Source organism: Heptranchias perlo, chromosome 14 (assembly GCF_035084215.1).
Source record: "Heptranchias perlo isolate sHepPer1 chromosome 14, sHepPer1.hap1, whole genome shotgun sequence".
In the NCBI taxonomy this organism is placed as follows: Eukaryota; Metazoa; Chordata; class Chondrichthyes; order Hexanchiformes; family Hexanchidae; genus Heptranchias; species Heptranchias perlo.
Window position 1 is genome coordinate 48223407 of NC_090338.1, and position 24265 is coordinate 48247671.

The 24265-nt window shown below is 41.7% G+C and overlaps 1 protein-coding gene across 2 annotated transcripts in view; it reads right to left on the reverse strand.

Moving 5' to 3' along the window:
• sh3pxd2b (SH3 and PX domains 2B) overlaps nucleotides 1-24265 on the reverse strand; it is a 270163-nt gene that overhangs the window by 17696 nt on the left and 228202 nt on the right. For both annotated transcript variants that reach the window (XM_067996413.1, XM_067996411.1), the window contains 3 exons: nucleotides 23350-23484; nucleotides 16962-17075; nucleotides 10254-10371 (listed from right to left, as the gene is read on the reverse strand). In XM_067996413.1, coding sequence (XP_067852514.1) covers nucleotides 10254-10371; nucleotides 16962-17075; nucleotides 23350-23484 — 367 coding nt within the window. The remainder of the gene's footprint in view (nucleotides 1-10253; nucleotides 10372-16961; nucleotides 17076-23349; nucleotides 23485-24265) is intronic.

The following is a 24265-nucleotide window of genomic DNA, read 5'->3' on the forward strand; positions in this document are numbered from 1 at the left end:
CTAGGGCATGGGAGACCCAAGGTTTCATTGTATGGCCTGGAAGAGCAGAATTGAGCACCAGTTTCCCTAGCTGCCAGAGCTCTTGGAATGATTCACACTAGAGTACTTCACCTGAATCATCCCTCCCCCTCCCCAATATACTAACAATCCCACCATCCTTCCATCCACCATCTGATTGCCCTCCTGCAGTCCAGCCTCATGAAGTGATCACTTCACTAAATATCAACACCAACACCAAATCCAGAAAAAGATTTTACTGCAAGAACTTACTTCATAATTGGATAACAGTCAACTTGCAGATTTAAAATCACCCGTGTGCAAATCTTAATGCCTGTCTTGTGTGCTTGTTTAACTATTCTAGTGCTTATACAAAGTCCACTCCCAGTAGTTACAGCTTGGGAGGTGGAAGGCTGCTGAGCCTCTGCTGAGAACGCTTCAGATAGCTGTGATGGGCGACCTCGAGAGCACTGGGCCTTGAGGGCCCGGCCACAGACTGCAGCATCTCTGATGACAGGTGCCTTTCCCGTGGCAGCCAATGCCACTCTCCTGGAGTGGTGCCTCAGCACACCTACCGCTCCGCGCAAGAACAGAGTGCACGAGTGATGTGACGCTCTGGAAGCCCTGTCAATGCAGGAACCCAGAGCCAAGATGGCAGCATTCTGAGCTTCCATGCGACCACGTGAATAGGTGCCTGCAGCACACTCCCCATCCCCTGCGTGCCCGTTTTTGGGTGCAACGGAATTGATAGGCCCTGAAGTCTTGTTTCGCATGGGGAAGTTGTACATAAAATGACTGTTTTGGTCACCATGACTTCATTTGGAGTTCCCGAAGCTGACCGCATCATATATATATGTGAGAACAGCCACTGTGCTCTTTACATCTGTTAATCCTAACTCCAATGACTCATTATCCACATGCTCATTTTGCTCAGTGTACTATAATGAGCTCTATTCTGGAATAGAAGCCGGAAAAAGGAAGTGGCACCAGGAGACTAAACCACTCCAAGTAATAAAAGGTTGACTAAGATGGCACTTTTTGTAGAAAGAAACTTACGTCATAATTCTCTTCATTTATAAAGCTAGAGCTTAACCATTCAAGTACTAGATGTTCTGTAAGCCTGTTAATACAGTAGGGCTGATTTGGTTCAAGCCCCAACAGTGACGAGGGATCTCGCCAGTGGTGGGCAGGTTCTGTAAAATTGCACACCTGATTTGTAACGTGTTGCATTTTGCAACAGCCAATTTGGGGGCAAAAATTAGCCTAAGCTACAGACATTTACAGGCCTGACGAAATGGAATAATTTTTTTAAACTGGTCCCACGCCAAAATTCATGACTTTGGCTGAAGTTCCATCCATAGCACAGAGGAATTCTGGGACCTGGTCTGCTTTAGTGGGCTTCTTAAAAAGAGATAACAGTTTAAGTTTTTTTACATTTTAAATTACATTTTTCTGCATGTATTAGTAGGTAGTCTACAATTTTTTTGGGGGGGGGAGAGGGGAGAAACGGGATGGTGGGGGAGGCCTTGTCAATATGTTCTTTCACTGTTCTTGATTGCTCCTGCCATTTAAATCATTCCAAAGTGTTGAAATTGGGTATTTCTTTCCTGGTTCTGAATGTGCTGCATGATTTATATGATGAAGAGGAGCTCATGAAGGCCCAATTAATGCAGGTGCACCTGGAACTCCCCTGGGCTCCGTGTTTGTAGCCCCCTCTACACGTACCAAGGCACGTCAGAAGAGATCTGTTTTTTCCACCTGGATTTCACAAAAGAGGCCATCATAGAGTTCGACCATCTGTTACAGAATGACCTGCCGACATCTGGAACAGATGACTCTGTCCCACAGAGGTGAAGATTACCACATGAATCTTTCATGTTAGAATCATAGAAAGGTTACAGCACGGATGGAGGCCATTTGGCCCATCAAGTCCGTGCTGACTCTATGCAAGAGCAATCCAGCTAGTCCCATTCCCCCACCCTATCCCCATAGCCCTGCAATTTTTTTCCTTTCAAGTACTTATCCAATTCCCTTTTGAAGGCCACAATTGAATCTGCCTCCACCACCACCCCTGGGGTCTTCCCAAGCCACCCAGGGGATATCTGCACAGCAGGTTGGCTGCAGTGCACACGGGTATCAAGCAAGTAATGAACACTGTTTGCAAGGACCACACCACCATCAATGTCCCTCTGAAAAGGAGGCATCAGCTGGAAATGGTGCAAAGCTTTCCCAGGTGGCAGAGTTCCCTCAATTGGAAGGCACTGTAGATGGCAGCTATGTGGCTTCTCACAATAACCCCAAGGCTGACATGAACAGCAAGGGTTTGCATTCAGTTAATGGTCAAGTGGTTTCTGACTACAGAAAGATTGTATGCACAACAGTAGCCAATATACAGGAAGCAACCATGATGCCTTCATTATGTGGGAGTCTACTGTGTCCACAATTTTGGAAAGAGAAGAAACACTGGGTGGATGGCTTTTAGGAGATGAGGACTAATCTCTGCATTGATTTAGAAAGCTCAACAGCACAGGAGTGCCTCAAGCTGTAAGCTGGAGCATTTGTTTGCTGTTACTCAGTCGCCACCTCCACCTTCAAGAAAAGTGTACCATCTGAGCGCGTGCAAAAGGACAATGCTTGAAGTTGTAGCTCCCTGAGGCCGTGAGAATTCCAGCTTATGTGTGTGCCATGATTCATGGGTCCCTTCACCTTCCTCCTGATAGCAGCAAACATTTTCCTCATTTGCAGCCAGGTAGGAGGAATCTCAGTGACTCAGTCAGTATCTTCATAGTATCTACAACACAGAAGAAGGCCATTTGGCCCATAGTACCTGTGCCGGCTCTTTGCAAGAGCTATCTAATTAGTCCCACTCCCTTGTTCTTTCCCCATAGCCTTTTAAATGTTTTCCCTTCAAGTATTTAAACTCTCTTCCGCAAACAGCTATACAAAACCCTGGTTAGACCGCACCTGGAGTACTGTGAGCAGTTCTGGGCACTGCACCTTCGGAAGGACATATTGACCTTGGAGGGAGTGCAGCGTAGGTTTACTAGAATGATACCCGGACTTCAAGGGTTAAGTTACAAGGAGAAATTACACAAATTGGGATTGTATTCTCTGGAGTTTCGAAGGTTAAGGGTTGATCTGATTGAAGTTTATAAGATATTAAGGGGAACGGATAGGGTGAATAGAGAGAAACTATTTCCGCTGGTTGGGGATTCTAGGATTAGTGGGCACAGTCTAAAAAATTAGAGCCAGACCTTTCAGGAGCGAGATTAGAAAACATTTCTACACACAAAGGGTGGTGGAAGTTTGGAACTCTCTTCCGCAAACGGCAATTGATACTAGCTCAATTGCTAAATTTAAATCTGAGATAGATAGCTTTTTGGCAACCAAAGGTATTAAGGGATATGGGCCAAAGGCAGGTATATGGAGTTAGATCACAGATCAGCCATGATCTTGTCAAATGGCAGAGCAGGCACGAGGGGCTGAATGGCCTACTCCTGTTCCTATGTTCCAATGTTCCTATTTCCAATTACCTTTTGAAAGTTACTAATGAATCTGCTTCCACCACTGTTTCAGGCAGTGTATTTTTGGAGTTTTAAGGGTTGATCTCTATCTAAAATTTGACTAAGTTTGGCATCAAGCATTTAACTTAAATGTAATCTTAACTTGCAGTTTTCAGTTAGTGGTAAACAAGCAGTCTGAAGTGGCAGTTGGTCACCTAGTTAATTAGCTGACAGGTTAGAACTGGTAATCTACTGCCACCTTTGTTAGGACTGTGGGCTAAGTAACTTTAAGCATAAAACTAATTTTTAAAAAAAAACTAAACTTAATTTAATAAATTAAACAAGGCCAGTACTTGGTTCAACCTAAAAATAATTTGATTGGCGTTACAGTAATCAATTAAATAAATTAAATAGTTATGACAGGGCAGGAGATGTTTTGCAGCTTCAATATGTGGGAGCTACCACACAGTTTTGTCCAGGGAGACTTGTGGTAAGTGTCTGCAGCTCGAGGAACTTCGGCTCCGAGTTGCGGAGCTGGAGTCCGAGTTGCAGACATTGCGATGCATCAGGGAGGGGAAAGTTACCTGGACACTTTGATCCAGGAGGCAGTCACACCCCTTAGACTAAATACTGTAGAATTGGCACGTTGTCAGGGACAGGAGGATGTGACTGCGAGTGAGGCAGGTATGGGGATCCAGGAGGTAGCATTGCAAGAGCCTCAGCCTCTGCACTTGTCCAATAGATACAAAGTTCTTGCAGCCCTTGTAGATGAGTGCAGGGACTGTAGGGAGGATGAGCAAACTGGCCACGGCCCTGTGGTTCAGGGGGCCATTCAAGTGGGGGGAGTAAAAAGGAATGTGGTTGTAGTAGGCGACAGTATAGTTAGAGGGATAGACACTGTTCTCTGCAGCCAAGAGCGAGAGTCCCAAAGACTGTGTTGCCTGCCTGGTGCTAGGGTTAAGGGCATCTCCTCATTGCTGGAGAGGAACTTAGAGTGGGAGGGGGAGGATCCAGCTGTTGTGGTCCATGTAGGTACCAACAACATAGGTAGGACTAAGAAAGAGGTTCTGCTGAGTAGACGTAGGAGTTTGAGCAGCTAGGGACTAAATTAAAAAGCAGAACCACAAAGGTAATAATCTCCAGATTATTACCTGAGCCACGAGCAAATTGGCACAGGGTAAATCAGATCAGAGAGATGAATGCATGGCTCAAAGATTGGTGTGGGAGAAGTGGGTTTCGATTCATGAGGCACTGGCACCAGTACTGGGGAAAGAGAGAGCTGGTCCGTTGGGACGGACTATACCTGAACCATGCTAGGACCAGTGTTCTGGCAAACCAAATAATTAGGGCGATAGAGAAAGCTTTAAACTAAATGGGGGGGAGGGGGGGTTCAGGTGGGGCGAAGTTTAGATTGATAAAGAGAAAAGACAAGGAAGTAGTACAGGAAAGTGATGGGGGCAATGATAAACAGAGTGTGTCAGGAAGGGACAGAGCGTACAAACATAAGAGTGCACTAGCAAATAGGGCCAGGGTAGGAAAGAACGGTAAAAAGACAAAATTAAAGGTTCTTTATCTGAATGCGTGCAGCATTCATAATAAGATAGATGAATTGACGGCACAAATAGAAACAAATGGGTATGATCTTGTGGCTATTACAGAGAAGTGGTTGCAAGGTGACCAAGGTTGGGAGCTAAATATTCAGGGTTATTTAACATTTCGGAAGGATAGGAAAAATGATAAAGATGGTGGGGTAGCATCTGTTAATAAAGGATGAAATTGGTATAATAGTTAGAAATTATCTTGGCTCAGAAGATCCAAATGTCGAATCAATTTGGGTGGAGGTAAGAAATAGCAAGGGAAATAAATCACTGGTGGGAGTAGTATATAGGCCCCCTAACAGTAGCTACACTGTAGGGCAAAATATAAATCAGGAAATAAGGGGGGCTTGTAAAAAAGGTAATGCAATAATCATGGGCGATTTTGACGTTCACATAGATTGGACAAATCAAATTGGCAAAAATAGCCCTGAGGAGGAGTTCATAGAGTTTCTTAGACCAATACACGGGGAACCAACCAGGGAACAGGCCGTTTTGGATCTGGTAATGGATAACGAAACAGGATTAATGATCTCAAAGTAAAGGATCCCTTGGGAATCAGTGATCTTGACATGATAGAATTTCACATCCAGTTTGAGAGCGAGGATTTTGTGTCTGAAACTACTGTATTAAACATAAATAAGGGCAATTGTAAAGGAATGAGGGCAGAATTGGCTAAAGTGGACTGGGTAAACAGATGAGATGGTATGATGGTGGATAAGCAATACCACCATCATACCATCTAATAATGTGGCAAACATTTAAAAAGATATTTTATGACTCGCAACAAAAATATATCACTGTGGAGGAAAGACTCCACAAAAAGGGTGAACCGACCATGGCTAACTAAGGAAGTCAAGGATGGTATCAGGCTAAAAGAAAAAGCGTACAACATTGCAAAGATTACTGGTAAGCCGGAAGATTGGGAAAACGTTAAAAACCAGTAAAGGATGATTAAAAGAATAATAAAGAGGGAGAAAATAAATTATGAGAGTAAACTAGCAAGAAATATAAAAACTGACAGTAAAAGCTTCTATAAGTATATAAACAGGAAGAGGGTAGCTAAAGAAAACATTGGTCCTTTCGAGGATGAGACTGGGGAAATAATAATGGAAAACAAGGAGGTTTTGTATCTGTCTTCACAGTAGAAGACACTAATAACATACCAATAATAGTAGATAATCAAGGGTCAAAGGGGAGGGAGGAACTAAAAACAATCACTATCACTAGAGAAAAAGTACTAGGTAAAGTAATGAGTCTAAAGGCTGACAAGTCCCCTGGACCTGATGGCTTGCATCCGAAGGTCTTAAAGGAAGTGGCTACAGAGATAGTGGATGCATTGGTTGTAATCTTCCAGAATTCACTAGATTCTGGAAAGGTCCCAGCGGATTGGAAAACCGCAAATGTAACACCCCTATTCAAGGGAGTGAGACAGAAAACAGGTAACTATAGATCAGTTAGCCTAACATCTGTCAATGGGAAAATGCTAGAATCCATTATTAAGGAAGTAATAGCAGGACATTTAGAGACTCATAATACAATTAAGGAGAGTCAGCATGGTTTTATGAAGGGGAAATCGTGTCTGACAAATTTATTACAGTTCTTTGAGGAAGTAACGGGCAGGGTGGATAAAGGGGAACCAATGGATGCAGTATATTTGGATTGCCAAAAGGCATTCGATAAGGTGCCACATAAAAGGTTACTGCACAAGATAAGAGCTCATGGTGTTGTGGGTAATATACTGGCATGGATAGAGGATTGGCTAACTAACAGAAAACAAAGAGTCGGGATAAAAGGGTCATTTTCAAAATGGCAATCTGTAACTAGTGGGGTGCCACAGGGATCAGTGCTGGGGCCTCAACTATTTACAATATATATCAATGAGTTGGATGAAGGAACAGAGTGTATTGTGGTCAAATTTGCTGATGATACAAAGATAGGTGGAAAGCAAGTTGCAATGAGGACACAAAGTGTCTGCAAAGGGATATTGACAGTTTAAGCGAATGGGCAAAAATTTGGCAGATGGAATATAATGTGGGAAAATGTGAAGTCATCCACTTTGGGAGGAAAAATAAAAAAGCAAAATATTATTTGAATGGAAAAATACTACAAAATGCTGCGGTACATAGGGATTTCGGTGTCCTCGTACATGAAACACAAAAAGTCAATATACAGGTGTAGCAGGTAATCCGGAAGGCAAATGAAATATTGGCCTTTATTTCTAGGGGCATGGACTATGAAAGCAGGGAAGTCATGCTACAACTGTACAGGGTGCTGGTGAGACCACACCTGGAGTACTGCGTACAGTTCTGGTGCCTTTATTTAAGGAAGGACATACTTGCATTGGAGACAGTTCGGAGAAGGTTCACTAGGTTGATTCCGGGTATGGAAGGGTTGTCTTTTGAGGAAAGATTGAACAGGTTGGGTCTATACTCATTTAAGTTTAGAAGAATGAGAGGAGATCTTATTGAAACATATAAGATTCTGAGGGGACTTGATAGGGTAGATGCTGAGAGGATGTTACCCCTCATGGAGGAATCTAAAACTAGGGGGCATAGTCTCAGAATAAGGGGTCGCCCGTTTAAGATGGAAATGAGGAGGAATTTCTTCTCTCAGATGGTCTTGAATCTTTGGAATTTTCTTTACCCCAAAAAGCTGTGGAAGCTGAGACATTGAATACATTCAAGGCTGAGTTAGACAATTTTTTGATCAGCAAGGGAGTCAAAGGATATGGGGAAAAGGCAGGAAAGTGGAGGTAAAAATCAGATCAGCCATTATCTCATTAAATGGCGGAGCAGGCTCGAAGGTCCAAATGGCCTACTCTTGCTCCTATCTCTTATAGTCTTATTCCAGATCATAACAACTCGCTGCGTAAAAAAAGTTTCCCCATGTCCCCTCTGGTTCTTTTTCCAATCACCTTCAATTGGTGTCCTCTGGTTATCAAGCCTTCTGCCACTGGAAACAGTTTCTCCTTATTTACTATATCAAAACCATTCATAATTTTGAACACGTCTATCAAATCTCCTCTTGACCGTCTCTGCTCTAAGGAGAACAACCCCAGCTTCTCCAGTCTCTCCACATAACTGAAGTCCCTCATCCCTGGTGCCATTCTAGTAAATCTCTTCTGCACCCTCTCTAAAGCCTTCACATCCTCCCTAAAGTGTGGTGCCCAGAATTGAACACACCACTCCAGCTGAGGCCTAACCAGTGTTTTATAAAGGTTTAGCATAACTTCCTTGCTTTTGTACTCTATGCCTCTATTATTAAAGCCCAGGATCCCAAATTTTTTTTTAAAACGGCCTTCTCAACTTGTCCTGCCACCTTCAAAGATTTGTGTACGTACACCCCAGGAATCTCTGTTCTTGCATCCCCTTTAAACTTGTACCATTTTGTTTATATTGCCTCTCTTCTTTCTTCCTACCAAAATGTATCACTTCAGACTTCTCTGCATTAATTTTCACCTGCCACGTGTCTCCCCATTTCACAATCTGTATGTCTTCCTGAAGTCTGTTACTATCCTTCACACTGTTTACTACATTTCCAAGTTTCGTGTTATTTGCAAACTTTGAAATTATACACTTTATATCCATACTTTTCCAAATCCCATTAATATCTATCAAAAAGAGTAGTTGCCGTAATACCACCCTCCCTCCAGTCTGAAAAACAACTGTTCACCACTACTCTGTTTTCTGTCCCTTAGCCAATTTTGTATTCACACTGCCATTGTCCCTTTAATCGCAAGGGCTTTAATTTTGCTTACAAGTTTCTTATGTGGTACTTTATCATATGCCTTTTAAAAATCCATATACACATCAACCGCACTACCCTCATCAACCCTCTCCATTACTTCATCAAAGAACTTAATCAAGTTAGTCAAACACGATTTTCCTTTAACAAATCCATGCTGGCTTTCATTTATTTGCCCATACTTTTCCAAGTCCCAATTAATTTTGTCCCGGATTATTATCTCTAAAAGTTTCCCACCAACGACGTTAGGCTGACTGGCTTGTAATTGACAGGTTTATCCCTCTCCCCTTTTCTGAACAGGGTGTAACATTTGCAATCCTCCAGTCCTCTGTCACCATCCCCATGTCTAAAGAGGATTGGAAAACTGTGGCCAGAGTCTCTGCAATGTCTACCTGTACTTCCCTCAGTAACCTAGGATGCATCTAATCTGGACCAGGTGACTTTTTTACTTCGAGTACAGCCAACCTTTTAAGTACCTCCTCTTTATCTATTTTTATCCTATCCAATATTGATCCTGCCTCCTCCTTTACTGCTAAAATGGCAGCATCCTCTTCTCTAATGAAGACCGATGCAAAGTATTCATCTGGTATCTCAACCGTACCCTCTACCTCCATAAGCTCTCTTTTGTCCCTAATCGGTCCCACCCTTCCTTTGACTACTCTTTTACTATTTATATGTTTATAAAAGGCTTTCGGGTTCCCTTTTATGTTAGCTGCTAATCTATTTTCATACTCTTTCTTTGCCCCTCTTATTTCCTTTTTAGATCTCCTCTGTACTTTCTGTATTCAGCTTAGTTCTCTACTGTATTATGAGCCTTACATTTGTTATAAGCCTCCCGTTTCTGTTTCATTTTAATCTCTACATCTTTAGTCATCCATGGAGCTCTAGCTTTGGATGCCCTTCCTTTCCCCCTTTCTCTATTCAGCTGGCACCTATGCTTTTACTGGAGGGTGGCTGTCACATTTTGGAATCTTGTTGACAATTTTTCCATTGTACGTATTTGGGAAAAGAGTTTTATTTGGTTTCCATAAACAATTTGTTAGACTGTCTTGGCAATCAGAAAGAGCCTCACATCCAGTGAATTGGAAAGTCTCTGAACCCGTTTTCTGGCTGTGAGCAGCAAGACATAAGCTAGAGATTGGGATACAGGCTGGTAATGGATTTTTGAAACAGGATGCTGTGCAAGCACTCAGGTTTTTAAGGAAAAAGCTGGGAAGGCTTTCGCCAAGACTAAGAGGTCAGAAATGCTGCATAAACAGTTGGAAGTCATCTTGTTTAAGTCAAGGAAGGCAATCCACCAATGTGGGGAAGCGAGGCACGTGCTTTATTTTTTAAAATCACTATCCAAAGTTAAGCAAACTTCCCTTACACTGTATTAAAACTAAGCACCTTATTAGGGTATTTGAATTACCTGATTTTCCACCAGCCTTCCAGGTTCTTCTGTATAACTTCCACCACTGCACCTCTTTCCAAATCAATCTCATCATTATCTCTTGCCGAGTATGGATAAATGACAACAAAATTCTCCTCTGCAAAAACAAGTTCATATTACATTTACTATCAAAACAGCACGCGCCATGCAGGAGACCAGTATTTATGGAGGTGAGCAAAACTAAAGTATGATTAACAATGATGCTTGAAGCTCTGTAAAATTAGTTCACTTAAACTGAGCTTAATTTAGCTCAATGTGTATCACTAACAACTTCATCAATATAGAATTTTACAGTGTTCCAATGAATGGAATAGGCTTGTATTGAATCACGGCAACTTTTTTTTAATGTGTTAACACTTCATGCTGTGGCATGGGGCAGGGTGGAAGGAAGGGGTGGTTGCGTAGGAGAAACCAAATAGTCATAGTACATTATGACTACAGGAAACACGAATACCATGCAAGTTTTCAATTAAATTTCCACTATCCAGATGTCATGGCAAATTTAATCAGAGAAATGAAAAATCATTGTGCCCCAGACCCATGATATAAGCTATAGCATTTGCTAAGGAAAGCAATTTTGAGAAATTCTGTACAGGAAGTCATGTCAGCATTTCACTTTTGCCAGAACACTTAGGGCTTCTTGGCAACAGTGAAGAAACAGACTGCTCCCATTATAGGATACAACCCTAAACTGGTAACTGGCTTAACTCTTCAACTCATTCAATACAGATTCTGAATCTGACCTTGTGAACATACATAGAATGGTTAGGATTCAGAGATCATGCAATGTGATTCACAAAATTTACTTTATACCACAAGTGCAACAAATGTTTGTTAAATTTAGGGGACATCCATAACTTGCATGCTTTTTCACAAGAGTACAAAATATTCTTTTTGCTTTCCCCTGTATAAAATTATAAGTACAAAGGATTGTGCCTTTACTCTGGTAGTATGCTAATGTCAATGAAACAAGAGAGGGCTAGGGGCATATAACTGACTAGTCTATTGTGTGAATATAGGGGAAAAGTCGTAATGCAGTATGGAGATCTGGTAATGGAGGCATCCTTCTCAAATTCAAAAATGACAAAAGGCAAAGGGCCAAAAATTTGTGGGCCTACCAGTGCACTCCTGCAGTTACTCTGATGGGACGGTGCCTGAAAAGCTGGAAATTTGGCTCTGACCTGGATATGCTGGGTCTCAGGTTTGCGTGGGAATTCCTAGCTTTGTGGAGGCAAAGCCTTCACCCATCCCCAATAAGGCCAGTGTGTAGGAGGGGGAAGGATGAGGACTCTCAACATGAGGAGTTCCCACGCCCCCTGCCTCTTACAGGATTGGCAGCATGCCTGGTACAACTGGTGGTTGTAGGGACCTTGAAGATTGTGCAAATAATTTTTGGACATTTCGGCCCCCTGCACACTTTTTCCTGGGGTGCAGAGATGTTAGGACGTAGATTACCCTACCAAAAACAGCGGCGATAGCAAAATCTATAAAAACTTTTTAAAAGGAAGTGGAGAAATATTTGAAGAAGAAAAAAAAAATAAAGGATATGGTAAATTGAACGAAAGGAACAGCTCTTTCAGAAAGCTGGTGTATGTATAATGGGCCAAATGGCCTCCTCCTGTTCTGTAAAATTCTATGATTCTAGGTCGCAATAGGAAAGGTATTGTGTTAGGTGCCCTAGAGCATTGTGCTGGACCCATCCTGTCTCTGGTGCGTGTAATTGACTTGGATATTGCAGTCTCAATGCAAAGTAGATGACACCAAGCTAGGAGGGAACTGTGGACTGAAAGGAGGTAGCAAAGATCTTACAAAAAGAGCTCAAGATGGTTTGCACCTAGGCTGGCCAGTGACAAATGAAGTTCAATGTGGACAAATGCAAGGTTCTTTATATATTGGAAGTAAAAATAGGAATCCATGAGTGGGACAGAACTTGTTGAGGGGTGGGATCAGAAAGAGACCTAGGGTCATTAGCTGATTTGTTACTTACCATGTCCAAAGTGAAACAACAATAATGAAAGTAAAAAGAATGCTGAGTTATTTGGCCAAATCAGTCGAGTTCAGATTCCCCATAGCCATGCTCAACCTGTACACCCAGGCCTTAGAACATGCACAGGAGAATGATGAGGTTAATCCCAGTATCAGAGGAAAGAACTATGAGGAACTACTTGATACACTTGAGGTCTCGAAAGAGACATCTCAGCGCAGACCTTCAAGAGGTAAAGAAGATACTGAATGGGGCAGAGAAAGTAAGTCTGAAACAATACTTTTTATGTTAACACAACAGAACAAAAAGGCACAGATTCAGGATTATGAAGGGCAAACTTAGGACAGACTTCAGGAAGATGGTGATCAACAGCTGGAATAGGTTGAGGCCAATCGACTCATTTAAGCAGCACTAGATGCTGGAATGGAAGGATGGTAAGGTTGATATTCTGGAAGAGTAAGATCTAAAATAGGTGACGGGCATTCTTCATCTGAATGTACGATCTTGAGAACACATTAACAAGGTATTGAATTAGGCCTTATTTGCATATACAGATTAGATGGTTACAAAATTGCTTTCCTCTGTAAACAGCTCAAAAACCTGTTACACAGGTAAGGTATCATGGCACTGTTAGGCTTACATCACAGCTCAAGAATGGTCTTCCGGAAAACCCCATTCTAAATAGAATTGCACAGCTGGAGCAAGACTACTATTCTTCCTATAGGACAATGGGTTCAGAAGTCTATGAACATCAGGAACTAGACAAAGTTGGTCAGACTCTAACTGAGGTTATATCGTTAATAGAAACATAAATTTACATTAGAGCAAATTCTGCTAAACAGGTTCATGCAAAACACACAGATGAGACACTTATACGACACACAAATACAGCAAGCAGCTACAAACATAGGACACTATAACAGCAAGCACTTGTCTCCATCCACCTTGGCCCCAGACACTGGTGTACAAGTCTCCTAAAGTCCGCCGACGGCCCACATGTCTTGGCAGAGACCAGAATGTCTTGGTGACTGACAGCATGTTGGAAGCAGGAAGTGATCACAGAGTATAAAGAGCTCATTAATGATTCAAAATGTTACTTTGACATGATAAAACTCATCTCTTCTCGTTCTTAAAATATTAAAATGCGCAGCCAAAACCATTTATCACAGATTAACACAATCATATTGCAAGATGATCAGGAAATACCTGGTACATATTAAATCACATTATTTTAATCATTGACAAATCTCTGCTATAGATATATTTTAAGAAAACATGTATAAACACAATAAAACGACAAACTGTAAATGGAGACAGAATGATATCTGAATATAGAGTGGCCAAGACAAACAAAACAATAACTGTTGTTACAACTATCAAACATTAAGATACAGGAAAAGCTCCTTATTCTTTTGAAGTAGTTAAAATAACTGATAAAATAACTAGTAAAAATAACTGATTCTCAGTCTCTGAAGATACTAATAAAACTAAGAAGCAAAATATTAGGCAAGAATTAAAAGAACCTTTGTTATGAATCTCATTAAAATCCTTGGATTTTTACTTTGTTAAATTATCTTTAGCTACTAATTGGAAACACCACCACTGGCATGAGAGTACAGTTGCAGCACAGAATCATAGAATGATACAGCACAGGAGGCGGCCATTCGGCCCATCATGCCTGTGCCAGCTCCTTGAAAGAGCCATCCAATTATCATAAAAAAGTCACAGCACGGAAGGAGGCCATTCGGTCCATCGAGGCCATTCGGCCCAATTAGTCCCACTCCCCTGCTCTTTCCCCTTAGCCCTGCGAAGCTTTCCCCTTGAAGTATTTATCCAACTCCCTTTTGAAAGTTATAATTGAAACTGCTTCCACCACCCTTTCAGGCAGTGCATTCCAGATCATAACAACTCACCATGTAAAAAAATTTCTCCTCATCTCACTCTACTTCTTTTGCCAATTACCTTAAATCTGTGTCCTCTGGTTACCGACCCTTTTGCCACTGGAAACAGTTTCTCCTTACTTACTCTATCAAAACCCATCATGATTTTGAACACCTCTATTAATTCTCCCCTTAAACTTCTCTGCTCGAACATGATTACAAAGGCATTATCAATAATAAAATTGGAAATAGGAATTTACAATGGATGTAAAAATAAGGACAGAATGTATGGCCCCGATATTTACAGGAAGGCGGGGAGAGTGTGAGGGAGGCTGGAAATGGCCAGGAAACCTGGCCAGGCCGGGGACACGGAGATCCTACCGAATTTAACAGCAGGAACTCTATCATTTTTTTTCTTTTGTTTCCTGCCCAACAGCCTGGTTGGCTGCCATGCGGGAAAATCAGCGGCAGGAGACCGCAGCCGTGGACCCTTGGGGACAGTACCAGCAATTTGGGGGGGGAGGGGAGAGAGGGGGAGGTCGGGAAGCAGTTGCAGCATTGAGAGAGGGGCATTGGGGTTTGGGGGCGGGGGGAGGTCGGCGATCGTGGTAGTGAAGAGAGGCCGCGAACAGCAAGGGGGAGGCTGAAGGCTTCCTTGAGGAGCCAGGGGGAGCACTCCTGCTCCTCCTGGCACACTAGGAGTGCTGTAAAAGCCACTTACCTCATGCTCCCTTTCGCTGCCGGGTTTCCCGATCCCTGGGAAACCCATGCAGCAACTGTAAAATTTAATTTGGGCTGCCAATTGCACTGTGTAAAAATGGCAATGGACGCATCCCCAACATCTGTGCATGGTTCCTCCAATGTCTACCAAGGATGTGTGCGGCATCTTTTCACTTGAATAGGGTTTTAGTTATTTACTAGTCGATCTCCCATGGCGTTGCACAGGAGAAGTCAAGTTGAAGTGTGGTCTTCTGGTGGAGTGAGGTTAGTGGACAGGGAACAAAAGGACCAGTGTGCACCGATATAATTCAGTTCCTCGTTTTTTCATTTTTAACTCCCCCCCCCCCGCCCCAACCTTCTCCTGCCCGTCATGGGAGGTTAATATCGAGGCAAATGACTTTAAAATGAGGACTGAATTATATCGGTGCACACTGGTCCTGTTGTCCCCTGTCCACTAACCTCGCTCCACCAGAAGACCACACTTCAACTTGACTTCTCCTGTGCAATGCCATGGGAGATCGACTAGTAAATAACGAAAACCCTATTCAAGTGAAAAGATGCCGCACACATCCTTGGTAGACATTGGAGGAACCGTGCACAGATGAATGGTTTCTGTCTCAGGTCCCTCAACATCTCCTATTTAAATGCATTTTGCAGTATTCTTTCAACCTCCCTCACAAAGCCCTTTTCTTCGTCAAGCCCTCCTCCCACCACCCGAATTCTCAGTTCTCCAGCTGCAATGTTCATGAGTGCACGTGTTTCTAAGTATTTAAAAAAGTTATTATACACATCCATCTATTTTTAAAAAGGGCAAAGACACATGCTACTCATGATTGGCTTCCAACTGTGCTTAAATCTGTGGATTTTGGGTTCATGTCACACTACACGTAACCCCACCAGCGAACAAATGTTATCTGTTTTTAATATAACGGGTCATTGACTGTCTTCCTTATCTCTCTCTCTCTCTTTTTTTTGGGGGTTTGTATATTCGGTGGCCTTTTTAGGTGACACCTTTCTGTCTGCTCACTGTGATTGCCTTGGCAACGGGCAGTAATCACCAGGCATTGTTATGTGATCTTAAAATGCGAAGGATTCGAAAATGTCATTTCCACACCGCCTGAGGAAGGGGAAAGCCCCCGAAAGCTTGTGGGATTAAAAATAAAATTGTTGGACTATAACTTGGTGTTGTAAAATTGTTTACAATAAATCTGTGGACACTTTTATACAAGGAGTGAATAGTCAATCTCCCATTCTAACCCCACCTCCCTGAGCTTAGCTGCTATCATCCCAGCACCTGTGACTAACCTGGAAGGAGGGAGAAGTAACGGCATAGAAATAACTTGCATTTATATAGTGTCATGACCTCAGGGCGTTGCAAAATACTTTACAACCAAGTGGTACTTTTGAAGTGTAGTCACTGTTGTAATGTAGGGAAACACAGCAGCCAATTTACACAGAGCAAGGTCCCACAAACAGCAATGAGATCAATGATCAAATTATCTGTTTCTTTTTTAGTGATGTTGATTAAGGGATAAATATCGACCAGGATACTGGGAGAACTCCTTTCCTCTTCTTCAAATAGCGTCATGAGATTTTTTACATCCACCTGAGAGGGCTGATGGGTCTTCACCTCAAAGGATAACACCTCCAACAATGCAGAACCTCCTCAATACTGTAGTGGAATGTCAGCCTACGTTACATACTCAAATCCTAGAGTGGGGCCTGAACCCATGACTTACTGACTCAAAGGCAAGAGTACTATCACTGAGCCAACGACTAATTTCTAATACTCAAGGAAAATTGTACTGCAAGTTGCCAGAAGCTTTTTTAATATTATTGCTATATGGTTTTAAATTGTTTCGAGATGACTTTTATATATGGGAGGTTCCTGAATTTTTGGCAACTTCAGTTTGGTTTAAGAGGATTTTTTTGTTTTCAGCATAAAATGTATGTTTGTGCATACGGGTAGTTTCATAATATCCAAGCTTTAAAAATAACTAAAATGTTTATTCAGTTCTAAAAGAAAGCTAGAAATAAGCCTTTTAAGTTGTAACACAACAAGCGTTATCTGAATAAAACTCGTTGTTAGTTTTGGCTACTTACCTTCCCCTGGCTTGGCACTAACAATTGAAAGGTCATCCTGAGCTCCATCCTGGGCCTCCAGACACGTGGCAGGGACCCAACCCTGCTCATCAGCTGTGCTCACAAACCACCACCCTGAAAACACACGAACTTCATTTCATCAAATGCCTCAATCTCTCTAATAACTGCTTAATGCAATTGGTATTATCACTGTTAGAACTGTGAAATCTCTCCAGCTGATGATTTCCTCTGTGCCTTAATATTCCAGTGCTGCTTTAATATTCCATTTCTTTCCACTCATAGGCTTCCTACCTTGCCTCTTTAGCTGGGGGTGGGTGGGGGGAAAGAGAGGGTAGAATTGCCCTGATCTGTAGACTTCCCCATTACTGTAATCAATATCTCTTTACTCAGGTGGTGAAATGTGAGAGGCGTTTTGGCAGTGGTTAGCTTTTTCCACAAGTGCTGCTTCTATGGCACAGCTGCTCACTGCAAACGTTAACATTTGCCTGAGGCAAGCAAGTTTGACTCAAGACATGCACTTCTGGTGATGAGTAAATTATTTGTCCACTTGATCTAATGGCCCAGAAATCAGATCGTGCCTGAAAACGGGTGCGCAGGGGGTGGGGCGCACACTGCCCGCGCCAGTTACCATCAATGCAGGCACACGTAATATCCTATTACTTGGCTTGTGGAGCCAGGAAGAGCAAGAGCGCACTTCCGGGCCCTACAAAGAAAGCTTAGGCCTTACCTGACTCAATCTCACCTCCGTCCCCTCCCCCGGATTGCGGAGATCACCACGGGATGACCCAACAATCAATCTCGCCCCTTACTTGGTCTCGACGGGTGGTGACTTTCCGTTGCTATTCCTCCAGGAATAGTTGGGAAGTTGGCCAACAGGATTTTAAATGAGACCCAGGAGTTAAAATCCCCCAGGCCTCTTTTTTGCTGTAGCAAGTGAGTTTTGAGCTGACACCAAAACTCACCTGCTGAAAACTGGCCTGCAGTTAAAATTGGGGCCAGTGTCCAGGAAACTGAAACAAGAATTACAACTGTAACCGATATGTCCACTGATGTGCTACACCATGCTTTGATGGAACAATGGCTCGCTCTCTCTTCCCTCTGTTTCACCTTTGTTCCAAGAGTTGCAGGCTGTAATGGCAGGGCCGAGTAGAGGGGGGTCAGGATGAGTTACCCAGGTCACTCTCACAGACCTCCCAATAGCTAGCTGAATAGGATCATGTGCACAATCCTTGGGACAAATGATCTGTGTCCTCTAGGAAATAATATGGAGGGAAGACAACCTAAGGAGGCAGAAGTAAACTTGAAAAATGGAGGAAGAAATAAGCATGATTATGATCTTGTGTTACTTTCAATTGATACAAGTCAGCAATCATATTCTGCAAAACGGCTAGAACCTGGGTTACCAAATGACATTTATTTAATGATTATTATAAACCACAATTCATCAGCTCAACTTAGTAAAAGAGTGTTACAACGGAACTGAACTGTAGCATGAACAAATGATGATGGAGCATTGCCAACAGTCTAGACTTATTTCCTTACAATCCAGATTGCCTTGAATCTGTTCCATGTTTATGTCAATGCTTTTCACTGTGGACTGACCCATACTATTCCTTCTGTTTGCACAGTGCTATTACCTTACAGTATGACTTTTCCATGCATCTTTAAAAGGCAGCATCGAGCCACTGCCTGTCAATATCAAAGTCTACAGAACTGTCATCATAAATTGTGACATTAGATATACATTTTTCCTTTTGTTTTGGTAACCGAGACACACGGATTAAAATTAATGGGTAAGTGAGGTCCATATTTGATCATATTATGTTACATTATATATCAACCATCATATCTCATGGTCACCCTTAATTCTTTTATAGCTATAACAAATTACTACATATTTTTCACCTAATTTCATTTAAAATATGTTCTTTAAAAACATTGAATTTTATTCAGCCAAATACAAACCATTTTTTTCACTGCCCCATTAAATTAACTGAATTAAGGAAGGCTGGTGACACAAGACAATGCTGACTTACTTCTGTAACTCCCCAAATCATTAGTTCACAATGTCGGTCTGGCTGTCAGTGAAATAAGAAAATATTGGAGGGCAAGTTGACCCAAGTCACTGTCGTGCACATCCTAGTACTTGATTATAGAGCAGCCAGTACCTGCTTAGTCTCTTGGTAACTTACAAATGGACACTGCCATATGGAGACGACGAGGAAGGAGAGAAGAAGGAGCAGGACAAAACTAACACAAAAATCAAGCTTATATATCAAATTTAATAAACAAACATATTCACACCTATTCTCAATCCACTAAAATTCTTATGTTTCACCAAGACTAATAGTGGACAAAAACATGCAACAGCAAATTGCATATAGTGAAGTTGCTTAGCTGTTAAGCAATTCAACAACAACTTGCATTTATATAGTCTTTAATGTAAAAAAACATCTCAAGGCGCTTCACCAAAACGTATTCAGACAAAAATACATGCTGAGCTAAGGAAGGAGATATTAGAACATGTGACTAAAAGCTTGGTTAAAGAGGTGGGTTTTAAGGACGGTCATAGGAGGAGAGGGAGGTGAGAGGCAGAGAGGTTTAGGGAAGGAATTTCGGAGACAGAGGAATGCAGAGTTCTCGGAGGATTGTAGGGCTTGAAAAGGTTACAGAGATAAGGAGGAATAAGGCCATGAAGGGATTTAAACATGAGAATGAGAATTTCAAATTTGAAGCATTGGGAGACTGGAAGCCAATGTAGGTCAGCGAGCACAGGAGCGATGGGTGAGTGGGACTTGGTGTGGGATAGAATACGGGCAGCAGAATTTTGGATGCGCTGAAGGTTGTGGAGCGTGGAGAATGGGCGGCCAGCCAGCCAGGAGAGCATTGAAATAGTCAAGTCAGGAGGTGACAGAAGTATTCAATCATGTATCTAGTCAGTATTTGTGTTTAGATCTGAATGCTGTTTTATAGAAAACAATCTTTTAATTGAGGTTTTGTTTTACTACTTAAGTTTTATTAATATTCAGTAGTGGAGAACCCTGAGCAGCATTATGTTGGGAAGCAAATTTCAGAGAAACAAGGAGCCAATATGTCTGACAGTACAAATACATTATTTACACAGACTGAATTATGCTCTATAATGGATGTATGAATATATGTGGTCGAAGAGTAACTTGCTAATTATTCTCAAGAGAGCAATGAGAAGACTTAACAGTCCTCTGTATATGGGGTTTGCCTCTTTGATCGACTAGTAGCCAAAATGTAATCCTTGAAATTCTCCACATGGTGAGTTTGCAACCTCAACTATTCCAGGGAAGGACGGACAGTTAGTAGTTGCAATAACCAGCATCTCTGTCACTACCTCCTGGCTTCCAGTTACAGAGTGATATCAGCAGAAATCCAGCTGCAGCTTTATACTTCTGCTGCTTACGTACATTGACAAAGTACCACATATTAGACTTGTTAGCCAAATTGAAGCCCATGGGATTAAAGGGGCAGTGGCAGTGTGGATACTAAATTGACTAAGGGACAGAAAGCAGAGAGTAGTGGTGAACGGTTGTTTTTCAGACTGGAGGGAAGTATACAGTGGTGTTCCCCAGGAGTTGGTGTTGGGACCACTGCTATTTTTAATATATATTAATGACCTGGACATGGGTATACGGGATGTAATTTCGAAGTCTGCAGGTGACTCAAACCTCGGAAATGTAGTAAACAATAAGGAGGGTAATAACAGACTTCAGGAGGACATAGACAGACTGGTAAAATGGGCAGACACATGGCAGATGCAATTTAATGCGGAGAAATGTGAAGTGATGCATTTGGTAGGAAGAATGAGGAGAGGCAATTATAAATGAGATGGTACAATTTTAAAGGATATGCAGGAACATTGAGGCTTGGGGGTGTATGTACACAAATCTTTGAAGGTGGCAGGACAAGTTGAGAAGGCTGTTAAAAAGGCATATGGGATTCTTGATTTTATAAATAGAGGCTGAAGGTACAAAAGCAAGGAAGTTATGCTAAACCGTTATAAATCAATGGATAGGTCCCAGCTGGATCATTATGTCCAATTCTGGGCACCACACTTTAGGAAGGATGTCAAGGCCTTAGAGAAGGTGCAGAGGAGAATTACTAGAATGGTACCAGGGATGCAGGACTTCACTTATGTGGAGAGACTGGAGAAGCTGGGGTTGTTCTCCTCAGAACAGAGAAGATTAAGGGGCGATTTAATAGAGGTGTTCAAAATCAAGAAGGGTTTTGATAGAGTAAGTAAGGAAAAACTGTTTGCAGTGGCAAAAGGGTCGGTAACCAGAGGATACAGATTTAAGGTAATTGGCGAGGAGAATTTTTTTTTACGCAGCGAGTTATGATGATCTGGGAGACACTGTCTGAAAGGTGTTGGAAGCAGATTCAATAATAACTTTCAAAAGGGAACTGGATAAATACTTGAAGGGGAAAAATTTGCAGATCTATGGGGAAAAGGCAAGGAAATCGGATTAACTGGATAATTCTTTCAGAGAGCCGGCACTGGCACGATGGGCCCAGCGGCTTTCTTCTGTGTTGTTTCATTCTATGATTATATGTCAGTCAATATAAATTACTCAACTCCCTCAAAGCCAGCTTAAGGAATATACTTTACTTAGCAGTAATTATTGCCACTGGGTAAAATCAGCCATAAGTCAGGCATTGCACCTAACAACAGGAGTATCTCAATCCAGGTTATTTCAGTGGACTTTTTCTAAGATCATAATAGAATATGGTTCTTAGAGTTACTTTTTTTCTCTCCATTTACACGGCCATAAAACAGAGCTGAAATGGTCTTACTTTTAATGTCATGGGTAAATTTACAGAACTGGAAATGGAGTTTTGAAGTAGACAATAATCTGTTTAAATTGTCAGATTAAAAAAATGTCTGATAAATTATGGATTATGTGACCTTTTCATTCAGTGACCATTTGATTGCAACAGGAAAACTACAAAAAGTTTATTTAATTCTAACAGTATTACTATGAATAAATGCCTCATTTCTTGATAATGCAGAAAATAATTGTTTTTCTCATTCTGAAGATCTAACAAGCTTCCAAAATAAAGATATGGACACATGAAACCCGATTTCCATTAAGAATTTTGCCCTGGGGTGATTCAAATATATATTTACTCCTGAAGTGATGGTTGCAGAAAAAACTCTGTTCTGAGGTAGTCCAGTGTAAACCTGGCATGATTCTCGGATCTTGGTCAGTCTGAACAGGTAACCAGCATAATACTAACACAGGTACTGCACTGCTGTTGTAGATAATGCAAAGTCTTGTTGTAGGAACAAAACATTTGCCTGAGGAAGGAGAAAATCTCCGAAAGCTTGTGAATTTAAAATAAAATTGCTGGACTATAACTTGGTGTTGTAAAATTGTTTACAATTGTTGTAGGAAAGCAGCACGTTACCTAATGAAGAACATTTAAGTTACCATGCAAAGTTGATCCACAGACTGACGGGTATTGCTTACAGCTGTCTTAAGGTTACTACAGTGGAAATGAGGTGGGGCAGCTCTATTATTTATCAATCCCTAGGGTAAACTATATATTGGATATAAATCAAGCACTGTACCAAGGAAACTGTTGTGGGTACTCTGCCGGAATCACATCCCTACCGCTGTGGGAAGATACCTGCAGTTGCAATATTTTTTCTGTTAGCTGAGGGAAAAATTTGGGGCAAATCATCCCTGGGCTCTTCTTACATCACCAGGCAGCCAGCTTGGGAGCAGCGGTGCAAAGGGCATTGGGAGGTGGAGATCTGCCTAATGTAAGCATGCCCCACGAAGCCCTGAATATGGGAACACTAGAATAATGGAATGTATCCTCATCAAACAAAATAAATAAAAAAACACTTTGCAGAGACTGCAAAAATTGTTTAAAAGTTAAAACAACCTATGATTTTTAAAACTAATCAATCCCATGGACGCCACTGTTATAGAGCAGTAAACTAAAATGGATACACACTGAACTCCACTGATATAGACAAGGGGATTAATGGAAACTAAACTCTTTCCAAGCAACACCATTGCAAATTTCTAAAAGTTAGGATTAACAACACAATGCGTCTTCATATTTTCAATAGAACAAAGAATAGTTGAAATTCACAGGCTGCAAGGATCACAGAGATGGGCCGAATGGCCTGTACTGTAATGTGCTGTAAATTCTATATTAGTGTACAGGTGTGAGCTTTAGAATCGGGTAAACAATCGTAACATTGAATTCAAAATGGGAACTGCATGGTCTATTAGGGCAGTTTTATGGAATGGAGGGTGAAAAATTTGGATAGAAATGGTTAAATGAGCATTCATATCTCAACATTAGACAGCTACATTTGAGCGGCTTGCCAAAAAAAACTTACCAGATTCATTTTTCTCTATTACTTCCACTACTTGCCCCTGATGCAGGCTGATCTCGGTGCTTTCCTGTTTTTCATAATTAGTCACTGCCACATACTGATCCAGGAAAAACTGGTCAGCAGATGCCCCGTCTCCACCTGAAAACAAAGAATCAGCCTTAAGGGAACAGCATCAATCATAACTTAGAACATAGTCAACAACAAATTGGTTGCATTTTGTTGTACTCTCCACAAGCAACCGCAATATTCACAAATCTCCCTAGAAATGTATTGTCGAGTCCACAAAGTTAGTGCTACAGGGTTTCAAGGGAAGAGAAGGTGTACATAAGGATCAGAATCTGGAACAGTATTATTTCATTTTGGTTAAACATTACACCTTGAAATAAGGGACAGTACTCAGAGATGTTGTTTACATTTGACCTTCAGTGAATTTTATGAGGCACTTAATTTGTTGAACTAAATTTATGAGGATTGCACACAGAATTACAATTTTTTTCCTACCATGATGTTAAAATTCTTATTAGATACAAATTGATTGTGACAACAGAGGACAATTGCAGTAGTCTCATCTTCAGCCCAAGAATCCTACTTCCTGTTGCCCTAGAAACCATCTCAATCTTAAGTGATCTTGGGCTAAAATTTTTTGCCGGCCTGGGTGCAGGGAACGATCCCTACACCTGAACAATATTGAGATTCGGGTCTCTTTTGGATGAGACTGGCAAGCTGTGGATACCTATTGGCGCCCCTGGCTGCTCACAGATGAAGAGGCTTGGAATTTTGGGCAGCTGCATCACTGGTGGCGGCCTCAGGTTAAGTGTTTAAAGAGGAAGGGAAAGCGATTGGGAAGGGAAGGCGATCAGAAGGGGGTGACTGGGGAGCAAGGCGACTGGGAGTGGTGGGGCAATTGGGAAGGAAGGCG